This window comes from Cygnus atratus, chromosome 5 (genome assembly GCF_013377495.2).
Source record: "Cygnus atratus isolate AKBS03 ecotype Queensland, Australia chromosome 5, CAtr_DNAZoo_HiC_assembly, whole genome shotgun sequence".
NCBI classification, from domain to species: Eukaryota; Metazoa; Chordata; class Aves; order Anseriformes; family Anatidae; genus Cygnus; species Cygnus atratus.
This window is the reverse complement of record NC_066366.1, coordinates 55,499,889-55,518,958: the sequence shown is the minus strand read 5'-3', so window position 1 is coordinate 55,518,958 and position 19,070 is coordinate 55,499,889. Positions and strand designations below refer to the sequence as shown.

The window sequence follows — 19,070 nt, the reverse complement described above, 5'->3', positions numbered from 1 at the left end:
ATCAGTAACTCTGCAGGATTTGACCAATGCTGGAAGAAATCTCAAGCTGCTAGGGAAAAGATCCCGGCGTCAGCACAATCCTGCTAAAGCAGCATTGCCTTCGCACCTGTCAGGTTTTCCATCTAGCAGTCAGTACGTGTAGTCAGTGCCGTAAGGACTTACAATACGCAGATTTGAAACACTGTTTTCCGCAGGATACCGAAAGTAGGAAAATGCCCCCTATATGTGAAAACTACACATAGCTCTGTAAGGTATCCCCTCTGCACAACATCTTGTGATCCCACTGAGTCAACGGGGCATACAGTTCTTTGACTCAGCCAGCCAGCGCAATGCGTTAGGGAAGAACTACTGCTGGATGTTCTCCTTTGTTCAACTAATTGTAAAGCATTTTCTGTTACACGGTCATGTCAACTTCCTTTTCACAGCAGTATCATTTCTACTATGCTCTGTAGAAGCTAAAATCCCAAGCACACTTCCCTGACAATCTTAGTTTTCCCAACAGAGAAGCAGATAAGGCATCTCTATCTGTCCTCTCAGTTTAACAGCACATGCTCTTTGAAAGACATCGGAAAGCACAGAATTTAAACTCAATGGAACTTCATAAAACCCACCAACAGTTTCAGTAGCTCTGCAAGATCTAAAATAGGCTGTCCCTTCCTACCCAAGCTAAGAACAAATCTGCAGTTAGAACAGCAACTTGGGAAGAAACAGAAGGGAGACCAACTCTGAAACCCTCAGAGCAAATCTTCTGATTTCCACAATGCACAGCTTATTTCTTGACTACGTTTGTAGTGGACATTGCTACAGGGGTAAGGCCTGGTCCAGATAAATCCCTGATCACTTGTGACAATTCCTGTGCTTAAATGGAACGCGGACTTCCAGACAGACAGGGCTGAGAGTTACACGTGGGTTTGGTGCTCTTACAATCTGCATGATTAACTGCATGAATCCACATGAAAGCAAGAATGAGTATTTTAAGTTCTAAATGTCAAGAAGAAACATTTTATGGTAGGCCAAAAGAAAATAGGTATTTATAAAAATAACGTACCAGGGTGACTGTGCAGAATTATTTCCTAACAAGAATGCATTACAACTGTTTCTTTCACAGAAATACTACAAGGATCGATTCCATTCACAATCAGGCTAACATGCTGGTGGCCTGCTTATCTTAGGCACACGTCTTATTTAATAGCTGAAAGTAGTAACTGATTTATGGCATTTCCCTACATTAATCAAAATGACTAACTTTTAAGAGTTAAACAGGAAAAGCACGTGAAAAACTAGAGAATACTGTGTTACCGACCTACAACACCCTACATCTCTTTCAATCCCCTTATTTTGCATTTTCAATGCCTCCTGATCTCCCGCAAATGTTACGCCACTTGAAGTGGACCAGAGACAGCCAGCACGCTGGGGCTGGGACCTACGGTCAGATGCGCTGCACGCGCTGGACAGGCCAACTGCACCTACTGAGCCTCAGCTGATGACAAGCCAAACAAACGGCTGCAGGATCCACCCGAGTTCCAGAGGTCATGTACTTTGCAGAAGCATGGAAGGATAATAATGTCTTGAAAATGTTTCCATTTTCCAAATGTTGAGAAATCACCGATAAAAAATTACAGAGAATGACATGCCGAACAGACAAACTACATGAGTGTCCTTTCCTTGGGAAATCAGCTACATTAACAAATTTGGAAATTAAGAAGCACAGTTAGAGTTTGAAGCTAAGTTGTCCTGACAACTGAGTCAGCCTCATATTGCTTTTACCGGAGCTCCTAGGAAAGAGGTGCAATCAAATTTCTCTCTAAAGACAAACAAAGCAACAATCAAGTACACACAGAAATAACATGGAGACAAAAATGGGAAAAGAGAACAAAAAGAGACATACTGAGTCCAGAGCGTTGTTTTTCTTGCAGATATGTTTCTGTCTAACATATCTACATTTTTCAACACATTAAACCAGATGTATGCGCATATGGATATATATGCATCAGCATTATACACTGTTGATCCCAGAAAATAATTTTTTTTTTTTAAACACTGTGCCTTACACAAACAAATGTACATACACAGCATTAAACAAACAGGAAAGATGCAGTTAGGTTTCACAGTTTTATCTGGGGGAAGACGACAGGAAAAGGACAGGTAAACCTGTGTTTAGAATAGGAAATTTTTTTACCTGGTTTATAGACACGCTGATCATTTCCAAACACATCAAGCTTTTGTGCCTCCACTTGTCTGTATTTTTCAGCATATTCAGTTCCACCTCTCTCTGTGCTAGGCAACCTAAAGAAATCAGAAATAACAATTCAATACATGCTTCTTCATCCAGTAGTTACAGATCTCTATGGGAGTAACAGCATTACACTTAAGTTCAGAGATGCTGTATCATGCAGTACCTACTTCAACAAACTTCAGAGATTAATTTTGTCCTTGCAGTTAAGATTATTAGCCTGAGGAAAGTGCCATATTAAATCTCGTTTGGATTCCAAAGAACTACGCTCCCAAAGTATCATCCTCTAAGTTTTCAATAGCTAGGAATTTGTCTCCTAATGAAAGTCTAAAATTTCTTTTGAACAAAGATTAAATAGATTGCTTTCACAAGTTCTTGGTACAATACAATTGAGAAAATACACATTATCCTTGCGTGACTCCTTAGAGACAGAGGTGGAGAGGAGCACACAATCTCCTCACTACTTCAAGGAAAATAACTTTTGTCTTTGAACCAAGATTTGCTGGTGGTCAGGAAACAAACCAACATGATCACTCAGCTTTATACAAAATCACAGTTATGTCATTACACATAAGAGTGAAAAATCTATCCATGACCCAGTAGAATGGAATAAAAAAAATCTGTTCTACTTAAACAGTATGAAGAAAAACACTTGGATTTCACTAGAGAATAAAGCAGCACACATACAACGATTGTATTTAAAAACATATCCTAAATGAATGTAAATATTGTAGAGTTGCAGACACAAAAATGTCAAAACTATGGTTTTGCACCTTAATTTAAGCTCTGGGCCCTGAGCAAGCTTTTGGTATGTACTGAATAGCAAATCTGTTTGTCTGTGGCTTTGAGACATTTTATAACTGGACAAAAGCCTCCATTTCTTGACCTGAATATGAATATCAGGTTGCCCAGAGAAGCTGTGGATGCCCCATGTGTTCAAGGCCAGGCTGGATGGAGCCCCAGGCAACCTGATCTAGTGGGTGGTACCCCTGCACGTGGCAGGGGGTTGGAATTGGGTGATCTCTAAGGTCCCTTCCAACTCAAGCTATTCTGTGGTTAAGCAAGATTGACCTCAAAAGCAATTAAACTGAGAACAGCAAGAGATTTTTAACAAGGCATGCTCTCACACATTTCTCATCATACATTAATTCACAAAGTGCTGATAACACAAGTGCCCACCTTCTCTGACAAGGCAAACTCTGGACTAGCCTGGCTCTGCCACAGATGATTCACTCGGATCAGTCATTATTTCCTCCTACAGAAAGCACCACGTGTGTATCACCATACTGCTGTCAACAAAATGTGAGAGGAACAACAAAGAAGCCTTCACAATGGCTTCATATCCTATTTTAACAATATTTTGAGTGCAGAACTAAGTCAATGTTTCCCCAGCTCTTGAATATCTCAACAAAGGGTTCAAAAGGATTGCGTGCAGAACCACAATTGCCACAGGAGAAACAGCTGCCCATGTGCAGAGAGCAGCCTACAGCAGGGTTACCGCCCGAACCCTTCCCAAATAGCAGGCCTCCATCTCAGGAATGATTGCAAGGAGTTCATACACATCCTGTCAGCCCACCTCTTAAGTAGGTTATTCCACTGAATATATATTAAACACAAATTAAATAAAATACAATGAAGTTCTAAGTCAAGCATTCAGCAGCTGAAAATACTATAATTAAATCTGACCATGCAGTCTCGGTTTGGCACCACTGCACGCACAGACATTTTAGTGATGTAGCCAATTATTTTTGTTTCCCTGTGACTGCAGCCTCACTGAGCACGCTGGACGCACAAAAATAAACCTGATTATGCAGTAAATGCAAATTGTCCTTGAGTCATCCACAACAACAACAAAGCAGCGATTGAGACAGTAAGCATGGCCATGAAAGAGTGGGTATGAATTGTCAAAAAGAAGCCCAAGCAACTGCAAGCAAACTGCTTCACCAAAAAGCTTCTGCTGAGAGGGAGCAGCCGTGGGGAAGAAGGACAGGTCTGTGCTCCTCGTCTCCTGTAAAGACCTTGCAGAGGCACAAGCATGTAAGCTGCAGATGAAGTCAGTTAACAAACCCTGTTTTATATGTTGCTAGATATATTCAAATGAGCACCCCTGGAGATGAAGTATTAAGCACTTCAAAATGGGCCCCCAGCAGTACATGCTCCTGACCTTTACCTGAGTGACTCCAGGAGAACGAGGACAGCGTGACCTCAGTGATTTGAGGGAATGAATTACTTTTTGTGTGCATATTTGAGTATTTTCTTTCAGATGTGATGTTTTCTGTATTCAGAAAGCAGCATGCAGTAAATAAACCTGAGGCTATGCAATGAATGAAGAAAATATTTAATAGCCACTCATTAAGAATGAACATTGCTCACTCTTTGCAGTGAACCAGGCTACAGTCTCGAGGAAAATCATATGTAATCGGGAAATTGCATATGGGCATATGAAATGAACAACCAACCTTCATTACATCAGTTCTCCATGTTTTAATGCTGAACTTTGCAGCTTTAATAAAATAAAAAGCTTACAAAAGAATGTTTTTAAGCAAATTGAAAAAGAAATTCCTTCTGAACCCTCTGGCGCTCTCATAGGTCAACAACATAACCCTTCTGTGCAGCCATTAATAACCCAGCATCAGGGGGCATCATCCTATACATGGACAAACAAAAAGGGATGGAGTACTTTTCTGATGAGCTTCAACAAGAATTTGCTGACAGCTGAGGAATGACAAGATGCAGAAAATTCAGATCCATTCCATGCAAGAAGAGGACAAGGCTAATGAAAGGACTTGTCAAGATTCCCCTGTGAAGATATCTGCCCAATAAACCAGTTCTCTCTTCCCCACTTCTATTCCCTCCGGCACAGTGAGAGCCTGCATTTCAGCGTACCTGCCCTATTACAGGGCATATTCCTTAGGCCTTTCAGGTTCCAGCCTCAGCAATCAGCTACTTCAAGACTCCCCTGGGTCTTTTAATCCCCTACATAAATTACAATATAGGCAAACAAAAATTTTCAGCTGCATATATGAATTCATAATTGTAACAAATTAAGAGGCAGTAAGAAGTATTTCTTGACTCTAACATGATTATTGAAAAAAAAAGTAAGTCATTATTTCAATTTAAAGAAAACCAGGAGATGAGATGTTCTGTTTTTTTTTTCCCTTCCCCCTTATGAAAAAAAATAGGGGGGGCTGGGAGGAGGGGGGTTGATCTTCCTCAAATCCAGAGCACATTTCATCCTCAGCAGCAGCCAGATTTCTGCAGCTGAACCTGTAGGAAACGTATGACATTAAAACTCATCACCCTACATGGACAAAGGCTGATAAAATGATAAACCACTGACACCACCATCAATCAGTAATGTCACTGCCATCAAGTTAACTCGTCAAGTCCTAACAGCTGCAGAACATAACACGTCAGCTACTTATAACGTTGTACTCAACTCAGGACCTACCTGCTCTGTTCTGCAAAATACTCCCAGAAGGAGCAGACACAGCAACTTCGAGTCTGAGTGGCAGTGGCCAGAAGAAGGCTTCTCTAAACAAGCAAAGAGGCAGTATATAGCACAACGCCTTTTGTAGGAGAATTATTATTGTTACGAGATGATGGGATACTTTCCTTGTTCTTTAGCATGTAATTTAACCAATATACCCTTTTTCCCAAGTGTGACTGATCCCTGCACATGTGACTACTAAAACTAAGTTTGAGGATTCGATTGGGAGAATTTTTTTTTTTTTTTAATATTTTATTTGGGTTTAAAGGTCAAATCAGTGTCATGACAAACTTAAATGCAGCTGCCACTTCAGGGGAATTACTAGAAGGGAAACACAGTTTAACACCAGAAATCATTGACACATCCAATTCTAAATGCTCTCAAATCCACAGAGGGATTTAGATATAAAGATATTTCCTTAATATTTCCTTAAATAACTTCAAGTAGAAAAAGGTCTTCCTTTTCTTCAAGCTACAGAGTGACCTCTAATAAGTCAACCAGGCCATCACACCAGAATACACTCAGTAAACTTAAGATGTGAACATCAGCTGAAGTATTAAACCAACCACTTTTGTATACGCTCATTTCTCAAAACCAGAATCAATCGCCAACCCTCACTCACAACTGACAGGTGATTTATTTGGCTCTTCACAACAACATATGCTAAAATGCCAATACATGCACTGAACACAGTTAATGTCTCTAGAAGAGAGATTTGGAAAACAAACAAACAAACCAGCTTTTTAAATATAGAGAAACAGACAGGATGATTCCCTGAAGAAGAACACTGCCAACTCGGCAAACCTGGTTGTATAAAGAAAATATTCCAATATGTAATGACACACTGAAGATTAAGATGGCTGCAGAGCCAATAAAGAGGAATTTCAGGTTATTTTCTATTAGCTATTTAATTTGGGTATAGGAACTCCTATCAGAGCTATACAACCTGAAATGTATTTGTATTGCAGAGACGAACAACTGAAAAAGAAAAAAAAGCAAACAAACCTAAAGTATTCTTTAAAATACTTGTACCTGTCCTTTCTGTTCATTTATATTCTGCCACATATGCCATGAAAGTCTCTGTTCACATGGGACTGGAGGTGAATGTAAAACCAGTGTCACTCATTTCCCAGATCAGAAGAGGACTACCCTAAGTCGTGGCTTCTATCATACACTATCATACGCAAGTCGTCCACCCTCTTAGAGAACTTTGGGAGATGCAGGAAAACCACTTGAAAAGCCCCTTAGCTGTATGGCATACAGAGGAATATTTTGCCGTACAATTTTAGTACAATATATACAGTAGACCATTTCAAAGTCTGTTCTCTGAAACTAAAATAATGCGACACTTTACATAACGGAACATTGGCCGTGACAGTAAATAACCTTCCAGGGGCTTTACTGAAGGACATACTAAAAATGACTCTCCTCGTAACTGGCAGTGGGCATTCTGGGCTTTTAGAAGACTGGTCTTACCTGCAGAAATAACCAACTTTAAAAGAAAATGTACTGTCACTCAAAAGCTGTCATGTTTCAGTCAAAAAAAAAAAAGATTATCATTTGGATTCAGAATAAGTGAAGCTAAACCCTTAAACACTGAAATATGTATTTTACAAAAAAATTACACGTTTTAAGAATCTAAGACTCAATGAGGTGCTTGTTTTTTTCCCCCCACACAATAGCGCTGTTCTAAATAGCTGGGTAGCTGAAGTCTTCATATAAAGGCATCTTAAATACCTGCATGACTCCTCCTCATAGGAAGCAGTTAGTCAGAATGACTGTTTTCAAACTCGAACTAGCTGGAGAGGGAGGGAGAGAGGGAGCACTCTAAAACTCTGTTGTTCTGCAAAATCCCCCAAAATTCCACGGGAAACATTTGAATAGACTATGTAAGCTCAACATTTCAAAAATATTTGTTCTTTGTCGGAGTAATAGCTCTGTGAGACCTCCTGTCTTCTACCTCATCCACAGTTAAAATCCAAGAAGAATAGTAACAACCACAGACGCCGGGATGAACAGCCCTAATCCTCAAGTTTACAGATCTGAGGTTTTTATTATTATTTTTTATTTTTGCCAGCGGGGGACACTGGGAAGAACTGCTGGGCTTCATAGAACTGGCCTTTTTGCTGGAGGTGAGCTGTTTTAGGAGTTCCTCTCTCTGCAGAAAGCTCAAGTAGGGCTGTGCAGAAGATGGCAACTATTACCTGTGGCAGATGGTGGCAAGCCACACATCCAAACCTCTCTCCACCTCTCAGTCAGATCTGGAAATTAGCGTTCTAGTTAGTTATGAGTTAGAAGTAAAGATGGGTGTTCAGATCAACCTAAATTGAAAACACAGTGACTATCAGGCATTCCTTCTGATCCCTTAGCAATACCCACAAAGCACTTGTACACCTTGAATCTTCAGAATTCATCCCCTCCCCTGTAAGCATAAAGAGAAGGAACTTGGCCAAACAGCCAAAAAATCCTCAAAACAATTAAAAAAAAGATGAACAATCTGGTGTAAACCAGCTAAAAGCTCTGAATTACAATGGAATTAAGAGTTCAGAAATTAAAAAGTGCCCACAAAGTATCAAATGCAGGATCCCCTCGATTTCTAACTAATGCCTGTAACTTCCCTGCCTATCAGTGATGTGTCACCAGCACCAGACAAACACTACAGGAAGCATGACTGGAAGAAATCAGCTTCAAGCATGCCCTGGTTATATTCACCACAGGAATGGCACAGTGATAGCTAACACAACTCTGTCAGCTAACGCTGTTAAAAGGGAATTATTACTGTTGTTAGCTGTCACAGCTTGTGGCAAGTTTTGTTCATAGTTGTTAACAAGTGAAAGCCATCCAATGCTGTCTGTAAGATCTGAGGAGGTAGACTCACCATCTGTCTGCAGCCTGAAACAGCTCCAGTGAGTTGTTCTGCCATATCAAAGAAAAATGCACTGCAAAGTCGATCATTAAATCCAAGGAGTGGGACAGCTTATAAATGGAAGCACATCGTCTTACCTGATAGCTACAGAGAGCTACGAAACTGAAATCTCTTTTCTCAGGTGACTGGTAGTGTTGATAGTAACCTTCATACATAACTTGAAGCATCAACCCCTCACAACATCTGACAGATGACAAACCACAGTGTGTGACTATAACCTACAAACAAACATGGAGCACACACCACTACACCAAGTTGTTAAAACCTTAGCTAGCTAGCAGTGGTTACAACCTGCTATCAATACCTTTGGACAACCAAGACTATTGATGACAATTTTTTGGTGTGCTATTATGAGTCTCTCATTCATAGAGAACTGTAAGGCAGTTCAAAAGCCCAGCTCCATGGCACACGGAGTCAGATGAGCTAACCTGGGTGCAGGGTCAGTAACTTCTCAAACTGGCTTTCTGTCAAAGAATACTGTGTTGTGTACCACAGAACTCAACCACCACAAATCAGTACTGAAATTGTAGTTCATACAGACAAGCACAGTAGTAACGCCAGGTTTAAGTAGACTGCTTTTATTTCAGTACTGGACCAGCTTTTCAGTTTAGGAAGTTCCTTTATGTATGTGATGTTAAGACGCACAGAAGGATTAAAGCCTTTCTTCCTGCACTGAAAGCTAACTTGGATTTGCACCTTCTTCTCCCAAGTAGAAAAGTTTCACTAGTTCCCAGAATATGGTTACAGATCAATACTTTTCTCGAGAAAACACTACACTGGAAGAACAGCTTCTCCCTAGAGAACTTTCCTTCTTCGTGAGAATTTCACATTTTGCAAGAATTTTTTGAGAATGCACTTTCCACTTTACATGATTACAACAAATCCTTCATTACAGTAGCACTGAAAGGTCATAATCCGAACTTAAAACTTACTTAACCACATGCCAGTGCAAATATCCAAGTTTACTGTGCTAAAGAGATTAGTTTACTTAGTTCTTTACATAAGCTTTCTAAAGATTTTGGAAAGCATCAGACAGAATAAAATGAACATCTGCTGTCACCTCTTTTTAGCTAAGAAATATTACCTTGCCATGAACAGTTCCATCTTCTGAAGTAGCTGCTATCTAGGTTAGTCGGGAACTCACGACGCCAGACTCCACTGTTCACTTACTAAGTTCTAAGAACCCACCCCATTTTTTCCCTTGCTATCACTTAGCCTTGAAGAAATGTCCTGTAAACATCCACAAAAGCTCTTCACCTTTATTCTTCAAGTACTCCTCTGGAGTTATGCTTTGCCATTGTCTCACAGTCAAACTCCAGGTACATTCAACACCCTCAGAACATGCTGTGTACCCATGGTAAGTATTAGCTATTTAAATCCATGTTGTCTGTTGCACTTGCATCACAAGTGCACGCAACTATTCTTGCTCTGTTGTCATGCTGTGCCTTTAATATGGAGCCAAGGGCTCCTAGTTGGTAACACAAGCTGGAAGAGACCCGACAAGGAAATTCAGAGATTTTAACCTTGAAGAATTTTAAAAGCAAACAATTCTCCTACTTAAATGCTAAATAACTGCAGTCACATACCAGATACTTGATTCCAGAATATCTTACTCCAGGTTCGCCTCCAACTGTGAGAGCAAACAGAAGGAGACAAAAAAAGGAACTCCCAGAACAGACGCTGGACACCAGGCATTATGAGGTTGAACATGAGAGCAATGGACCGGGCTTCCACGCCTACACACCAAGCCACACACAACAAACAACCATTTATAAACGGTGATGTTTGTCACAGCACACGCTGGGCATGTGCCATCAGGACAAAAGATACCCAGGACACAACCCTTGTCACGGATGTGGTGCTGTCTTCGGAGGAATTCTTGACAGATGACCTGTACTGATACCACACTAGATTGACGCTCCCTTCTCCCCTTCTGAATTACAGGCTGCACATATGTTTACTGAAGCCACTAAGGAAAAAAAGTTTCAACATTAGTCTATTCTGGAGTAATTTCAGGTAAATCATGCTTACTTTGTGTACATAACTATGGAAATGCAAGTCAAGCTACCTCAATGATTCCTCTCTCCTGTATTTGTAAACCAAATGCCACGAAACTAACACAGCTAGAAGACATGAAGATATCAAATGCATCCACCATAACCCATAAAAATCCACCACAAAGCAGCCACTACAACAGAGATGGGTTTCAGCTGTTCTGTCATTTCATGTGCAGTTGTCTTCACACCTCTAGTGGTGCTAGAGCTTAAGGGTCTTACATATGTGCCCTGTCATGGAAATCTGTTTTAAACTGCCTAGCTCTATTCAGCCATCCTCAAGATGAAGCATTTACTCTTCATATGGTCGGACAGCACAGGAGACACAAGTCAAGCCACCTAGCTGTGGTCAGAGCTTCTCCCCAAGCCTCCATTTCTACAGAGAATTTAGGAAAAGGCTCCAAAGAAGCGTGGAAGTATTCAGCACACACAGCAGGAGTAACCTGCGCTGGAAACCACACACACAGCACAATATGATCATTTAGTGATTGCTTATTTCTAGCAATTCCATAAGCATTCTGTCCTTTCAAGAAAGAAGAAAAATGAGAAGTCCCTCTTCTCTCCACCTCACCCAACATCTCCACAAACTAGGTACACAGACTCCTAGTCAGCTGCCTATGTAAGGAACATCTTTGTAAACCACTAGATTTTACAGTTATGTCAAAAAGTAGTAAGTTTGATTTGGACCTCCTCTTTACTTGAGATAGGTGAAGAACAGTGAGTATAGCAGGAAGAGGAACACATTAAGGTTTTGGAATAAATTTTTTTGGTGCCAGAAAGTCCACAGGATAGATGTAAGCAGCCACTGAGCTTTTCAAGAAAGTCTGTTTTCTAGAAAGCCATTTCAAAATAAAAAGAAATGACCTGTGTCTTATATAGGGCTGCTAGAAAAGAGATACCATTTTACCCACTGACTGCCTCCCTTATTTCCTCAATTGCCCATTTAATTTTCAATTAACTTGTGCTCTTTTAAGACTATTCCTTTGGCACAGGGCTCTTTGCTGACGAACCTGGGACCTGTCACAGCAAGCAAGGAAGGACTACCAAAGCTGTCTGAGATGATTTATGAAAGGAAATCTACACTTTGGCTCCAGCAATTGTTGCTGCTCCCTCAGTTCAATTTGAGAACAACATCAGAAGACAACCATTTTTCTGTAGCGGGTTTTTAGGCTTGTCTTAAGAAGAAGTCTAAGGAATACATGTATGAAAAACCAATCTGATTTACCAGCACATGAGGAGATACTGTTCACTGCAATTCAAAAAAAAAAATAAGCTACAGAAATGGGTGCTTTAGGAATTCGTTACATTCTTTGCCTAGGAAAGTACGAAAAATATAATAAGGAGGTTGAAGGAAAGCAAGATTTAAAGAATCTTCAGCTGTCATTTTCTATTTTTCTATTTTATTAGTCATTTTTCTACTCACAGACCATTAGGGCTAGTTTACACAAAATGTATCAATTAGTTAACAACTGCTCTGCTTCAATGGCAGAGTAAATTATGGTTTATTAACAAATGAAAAATTACTCATCATTATGTAACTAATGTTACGGTCTCTCTCTAGTACTATGATGTGTTTTAGCCTCTAGTACCAGCAGAGGAAGATTCAGAAAAGGGAAAACAAAGGCAAGAAACTCAGAACCTAAATCACTCTTAGGAACACAGCATCCCTGAATTTGCAGACTGAAGTGCAAGATTGCCACAGAAATGTCAAGGAAACCATACCATTTTCCCCCAGTAATAAGTCAAAGAACGTATATTTATGAGAAAACAAACACTGAAGGTAAGTCGTAATGACTTCACACCATTTGTATTTTTATTATAGATGCGCCTAAAAATTAGTGGGAGGAATCAAAATATAGATTTGCCCCAGACTAAGACGTAACAGCTGTAGCTACCAGTAAGACCACTCATTAATGCCTTCAGGGAACAGACCCACTATCTGCTGAAGTCAAGCTGCAACTTCCATCTGGATACAGCACTGCAAAACTCTGGTACACTGCGGGTTAGACGGAATGAAGTTCCAGTTGCCAGTGTCAGACTCGCACAAACAGCCATATCGCCCCAAATGCGGATCTGAAACACGTACAGAACTAGAAGCAACAAGATTGTCAGTGTTCCCCTTCCAATGAAAAGGTAAGCATCATTCTCAGTATCCAGACTCACAAAATTTCATGGTATAACCAAAGATTAGGTGAAAAAACAAAGCCAGCTACAACAGTGGGTGGTGGTGTTCTTTCTCATTTCATTAATTTGCACACCTTCAAGCACACATCTCCTTAATTTGCAGGAGACACTACAGTGGTTTTCTGCTGTACAGCATTTTTTTCTCCACTGTATCAAATTGGAAAGTAAGTGGTGACACGGTAACTGTGCTGTAAAGGAGGTGGCAAGGAACATTTTAATTTCATCTGAAAATCTGTCAGGACAGTTCTGTCATCATAAACCTAGCTCCCTTCATTTTTCATAGTACCACATACAATGCAATGTGAAAACCTTCCACTTGAAGAGGATTAATGCTGACATCTGAATTTTTCCAATGTATAAGGGATATCAGCTTTAATAACAGCCCCACACGTCATCCTTTATGCTGTATGACATCTAGAACAAATTTACAGAAGCCTTGTTCTTCCAACGGTTCCACACACCAGTGGAGGCAAAAAAGTAGGAAGGAAAAATACTTACAGGAGCAAAGCTAGCCATTCTAACAAGGACGACAAGGAGGGAAGGCACTTAATATACCATGCCTACCATTTAGATTAATAGGAAGAGACCAGAGAACTGGAACGGAAAATGGCTGCTTCAGTGACCTCTATTGCACGCAATGCCATCCCTGGAAATTAATCTTAAAAATGGATATGCTCAAAACACTCATCAAGGGAAGAGGGAAAAGGCAACTGACAGCCAGTTGAGAGAGAAGCGAAGTCTATGGTAAGACTTTAAATTCTGGGTTTTTTACATCAGTTTGACCTCATTTCCTTCTCATTCCATTCCTTTAATTAGATTAGTGCGTCTTTCATGGCACACCGTAGGTGTTACAGACTGGCTTCTTTAAACACATTTGAAATGTTAATTAAAAATGCTAACAGCTATGTTATGCACGGTAACGAAAAAGTGTAGTACCATGAGATTGATGAAATTCACCTGGTAGAAGTATTTAATATAGCGACCAAAATCCTGAGCAACTGTCAAATAGCTCTGTTCTGTCAACACTCAGCAAACAAAGGCTTGAGATGCTCCGTACTGGAGGAAGCCTATTCTTAGCTGTTCAGAAGTGACAGTACAACAGCCTGCTCCCCCCTCTAAGAGGAGAGAGTCTTTCGGCATCTCACTGGCCTGAAAGTTTAGGTTGATGATAAAAGCAACAGAGCTATTTTTAGCACTCTACAGGCATAAAAATACAGCTCTAAACTGTGACCCACAGCTATGCACAGCCAAGCATCACAGCACCTGACAGCCTTAACTTCAGCCAGCAGCGCGTCTGGAGTTGCTCCAGACAATCATTATTCATCTCACTGCCACCAATACCTTCGGATGGATTTAGTGACAAGCATTTGAAATTGTTACTTTTTTTTTTTTTTTTAAAATTGCTGCCATCAGCAGAACTCAATCCAAAGGTAGGAAACCTTAATGGACTTGTAGAAAGTGTTTGAGACCATGTCAGGTTAAATGGATTACTGCTGCTCTCTGGTATAGAGGATGAGAAAGAACCTTAAAAGCAGAAAAACTTAAAACTGTGATGTTCAGTACTGAGAGTCATTTTTCTACGCACAGTTTGAGTAAATAAAGAAAAAAACTTGTTTTCTTCCACCAGCAGTAACAGCCTGGAAACAGGATATGCTAGAATAAGAGACCTTCAACCAAACTCACCTGAAAAAACACTGGTCAGACAACTGCAAAGGTAATTTATGTTATTTCTTTCTGATTGGTATGCTTGTGTCTGCATGATTGCTAACTAACTGCAATTTAAAAGTCTATTCCACCAGATTTCTGTTTCCAGAGGTTACATCAATAAGAACTTATGTAAAAATACGAAGTGATACAGAAGTTTTATGCTGGACTTATACGGAGTTGCAGCTCTTAACTTTATCAATTTATTTTTTTAAACTTGCAAGAATTACTTCAATTTTTTAAATGCTTTTTAACTACCTCATATGCTCTCAGGAAAAAAAACGAAGTAATTTCAAGATGATAAATATGCACTTACAACTCTGAAGCTTACAGCATTTGAAAGTGTTAACTCAGAAAACAGATGTAAAATAATATAAAATGTAAGGCCTGTCACATTTAATTACAGCTTGCCGATTATTATCGCTTCTTATATTGTAGTGCAAGAAATTTTACCATCATGAGTAAAGTTTCCTTTAAACAGTCAGCAGCTTAAAAGGAAGTCTGTAGGTATAAACACTACCGGTCTGACAGAAATAAGCAAAATACATTGTTTTATTTTTTCCTCACAGCTTAAAAATGCCACTTTTTGGCTGGATGAAATGGTCAAAGAACGATTCCTACAAATCCACAAGGTATCCTGGATCAGAACTAGTTACCAAAACCTTGCTGAGGGAACTGAAATGGCACCTGAAAGAGCGTGAAAGATTAGTGCAAGAGATTGAAAATGAACAGAAAGTCCAGAAACCTGGCACGGATTACAACTGGCTGAAGAACTACCAAAATCCTCAAGCAACAATTCCAGCCACGGAGCAGCGGCAGCTGGAAGTCCTCTGTTCTCAAATCCAGCCCTGCCAAACTGGAACCATCCTCAGCAGGTAACTACTCCTACTCCCCTAGCCTTGAGTACTGGAGCGTAAACAAACTATTTCTTTCCCAAGCTTATGCACGGCTCTGATCTTGCTTCCAGTGTAACAATGACCATCTACTTGAATGTATTTTATAGATGTTTCGCAAACTACACCTGTGCTTTATTATGTTGTACAGGTGAAGTTTTTGTTTTTGAATATCGGGATTTTCCTGGTTTAATCCTAAACAAGGGAAGTCTTGCATGCTTAAAAATGTGACCTGTCAATACTTTCATTTTTTCCTGTTAATTATCCCCAATATTAAATTGTAAACGATTACAATTTAATTGTAAACTGGTTACAATCTACTAAATATGAAACGCTGCGGGGAAATGACCATGTAAAATTCTCCTATACTCGTATTTTAAATATATTTTCTGGGGGCATGTAGAAATGACAGAAGAAGCCCATGTACCTTTTAAAGCCCAGAATATACCTACGGGCAAAGTCAGTTTAAATCAAGTTACCCAGATGGAGAAGGAAAAAAAAAAAAGCATACTGAATAACAACAATCCTCATCATAGTTGGACCGCTTCCAGTGCGTTGTTAGAGCTCTCTTCCTCTTGTAATCTTTTGGGGGAGGTGTGTGGGGAAATGTGGTAGCAAGGAATAAATGACACCAGAGCACAGTCATTTCCTCCTCCTTCCCCTTCCCTCAAAAGATGAGCAAGGAAACAGAAGAGTTGTCAGCCCTGATGATTAGATTTCAATTCTTGTTTGTTTCTAGGTTTCGTGAAGTTTTGGCAGAAAACGATGTTTTACCTTGGGAAATAGTCTACATATTCAAACAAGTTTTACAAGATTTCCTTACTAACATTGAGAGAGAAAACCAACAAGAGCAACTGGCAGACGTACGGAATACAAATTGCTCTGAACATTGCAGCCTGCGTGGAGACAGTTCTAACAAATCAGACAAAGATGAAATCCCCACCGTTTCAAGTTATGTCGACAAAAACACGCAAAGCATGTTTCCCACTTTCTCTGATAGAATCTGGAACCTTCCATACTACTACCCATCAAGTTGAGTGGGTTTGTGTTTCTTTCAAAAAGCTATGTAGTGTTCGTCTTCCTTCGTTGTGATTGCCATCCACAAACATAGGAATAGAAAATGTGACACGCTCCCTTTTTATACAAGTTCAGAAATCCAAGTCCTTGGTTATAGCTAGCGTGCATTATACAAACTTTAAGTATGAACCCTCCTTCTATCTTCATTGTTCCTTTAAAATGTTGTGTTTGAAGGCACCTTTTAACAAAAAACATAGCTGCTGCTGATAAAGCATTGAGGTGTTTTCCTTTTAGCATACAGGTAGACGGATATAGATGTATAAACAAGAAAAGACCATGTTCTGTATTTTGAAATAGCACCACTCCACAAAGCATTAGGCACAAACTACTGCATTTGTCACACAGCTTTTAGGCTCTGTGGGAACTTTATACTGTGTAAGATTTAATATAGTATCAGTTGTACCAAATAAACTGGTAAATACCTTTTGGAGCTGAACAGTTATTTCTCAACTTTAAGAATAAGTTCTAAAATGAAAACAAAGTAAAATATGTGTAAAAGATATGGTACATTTCTGTAACAGCAAGAGATATTCAACAGATCATTGCAAAAGCAAGAGGTGATCTTTTCAAATTTTCAGTTGCCATTATTTATCATTGTGTGTTCATAATAAAGTCTTATAAGACTGATCAGACACACAGTAGTTATGGTCACAGCAGACAACTAGAGCAGAAAGTCAGTGAAAACACAGGCCACAACTCTTCTCCACCTAAGAAGAAATTCACTTGCAATGCAGTATAAATTGGGTGAAACAAATTGCACAGTATCTTCCATTAAAGGTAGCTATATGGTTTTAAGAAGCCTTTGGAAAATTCACAGATCTTGAGAACATTTCACACAGGAGAGTGGAATACCAGGTACATATATTAGCTAGCTAACAAACTACTACAAGGCTAGAGTTAATCAGTTCCTACAGGTTTAGAATAATTAAAAAATGCAGCTCATCACTAAGAGTAACTGGTCCCCCCACCTCCCATAAGCTAAATATGTAAAACTTCATACGTATATGCAAACTCAGACCTGCACTCAGAGCTGGCATAAACTCTGTCCACCTTTTGCTTAGCTGTTGGTTTAAAAATAAATTTAAAAAGTGTTCATTTCAACTTAATCTGCTCTACCAATACAGAGTAAAATTTATCCCATTCTTTTCATGCCGTTCTAAAACAAGCCAGAAGTGGATCCCTGCACGTGGACAGGGATGGCCTGAAAGTATTTTCTCAACGACAAAGCTCCCTCAAGGAGTTAAACTTCAGTTACTTTTCTATAGGCAAGAAGGTAAATTACTGAGCATATCAAAGACATTAGCAGAATTAGTATTACACTGAGAATGAACATCTGCAACGCAGGCTTTGGAAAATATTTTTTATTTAGTCAACCGTTCAGGATCCCAGCAATGGTAATTCACATAAAGAAAAGTTTTTTTAAAACATGCACCTTCACAGCTTTTTATTGGAAAACAGGAGAAAAGCCCCACAAATTTAGCTTCCAAATCTTAGTTTATGGAAAATGATAAGGCAGTAAACATGTAGGGCTCACTTACCTTCGTGATCATCAAAACATGGAGGCTGCAGGTAAGGGTGTGTGTGGGTGTGTGTGTCAAAAGCACAGTGACCACTGATACAGCTTCTCCATTGTTCATACATTTCACTTTAATACAAGCAAATGCAGACTTCCAATTCCAGAAACGAGGACCACCACTAAAACATGCTAAAAGGCAGTTACTGAATAATAACAAAATATCTAGGCATCACAGTCAATTATTTCCCAGCCCAATGCTAAGCAAAAGCACAGAAAGTCTTGCTTACTTTCACACACCTTTTACTGATTAAACATATACTAGGCTACTATATCCAGTTGTAGCAGCAACAAATGGGGAGAAAAGGAGAGAAACCAAACTGGAAACTGGAGGTGACAAAGGAAAAAATTATCCAAAGGTTGAAGAAACGTGGTCCACTAACACCTTACTTTGTCAATTTATTTTTTAAATACAGAATCGAGAGGTAATTTTACAGAATATGAATATTTTCATCAGACTAAAGTGCAAATGTACTCTTTAGTTAAATAGCAGAGAAAAGCATAGAAAGAATAAAGGCAGAAAGAACAGGAAGACAAGCTCAAGAAGTTAGACATATTCGAAAGGAATGTTTGGCTTATGCCACAAAGAAAACCTTCACCTCAGCCAGCTAAGGCAAACTTTCCTGGAATTTTGCTTACGCCCTAGATTTCATCTCAATCAGCAGTATCATCGCAGTAGGCCAGTCATCATTTCCCTGCTGACAGTCACTGTCTGACAACACAAGTGTTTAAGTGCTTTTTACTTAGGGTCTACATGATTTGCATGAGGCAATGCGGAACTGCGACTCCTCACACTAACCCTGCTGATATTTTTGCCCTCAGAAGACAGCTAACACAAACCATTCCACTGCCAGAAAGGTGAGTGGTAATAATATCAAAGAGCACCAATGTTTCCCACCTGCACAACTGGTGGGCAGAACAAACAGCCTGTGATGC

The 19,070-nt window shown here is 39.6% G+C and overlaps 2 protein-coding genes across 4 annotated transcripts in view; one reads left to right on the top strand and one right to left on the bottom strand.

Moving 5' to 3' along the window:
• TDRD9 (tudor domain containing 9) overlaps positions 1-19,070 on the bottom strand; it is a 66,975-nt gene that overhangs the window by 46,936 nt on the left and 969 nt on the right. For all 3 annotated transcript variants that reach the window (XM_050711065.1, XM_035551350.1, XM_035551349.1), the window contains exon 2: positions 2,180-2,286. In XM_050711065.1, the coding sequence (XP_050567022.1) occupies positions 2,180-2,286 (107 nt within the window). The remainder of the gene's footprint in view (positions 1-2,179; positions 2,287-19,070) is intronic.
• On the top strand, positions 15,168-16,521 carry RD3L (RD3 like). Its single transcript, XM_035551351.1, has 2 exons — positions 15,168-15,466; positions 16,224-16,521. Exons 1-2 carry the CDS (start codon positions 15,168-15,170, stop codon positions 16,519-16,521), a joined length of 597 nt encoding a protein of 198 aa, XP_035407244.1.

What these genes read in the sequence shown, in the direction of transcription:
- RD3L (XM_035551351.1), top strand. Translation starts at nt 15,168, where the DNA reads ATGCCACTTTTTGGCTGGATGAAATGGTCAAAGAACGATTCCTACAAA. An exon ending in ACTGGAACCATCCTCAGCAG is followed by an intron (nt 15,467 to 16,223) that starts GTAACTACTCCT and finishes GTTTGTTTCTAG; the next exon opens with GTTTCGTGAAGTTTTGGCAG.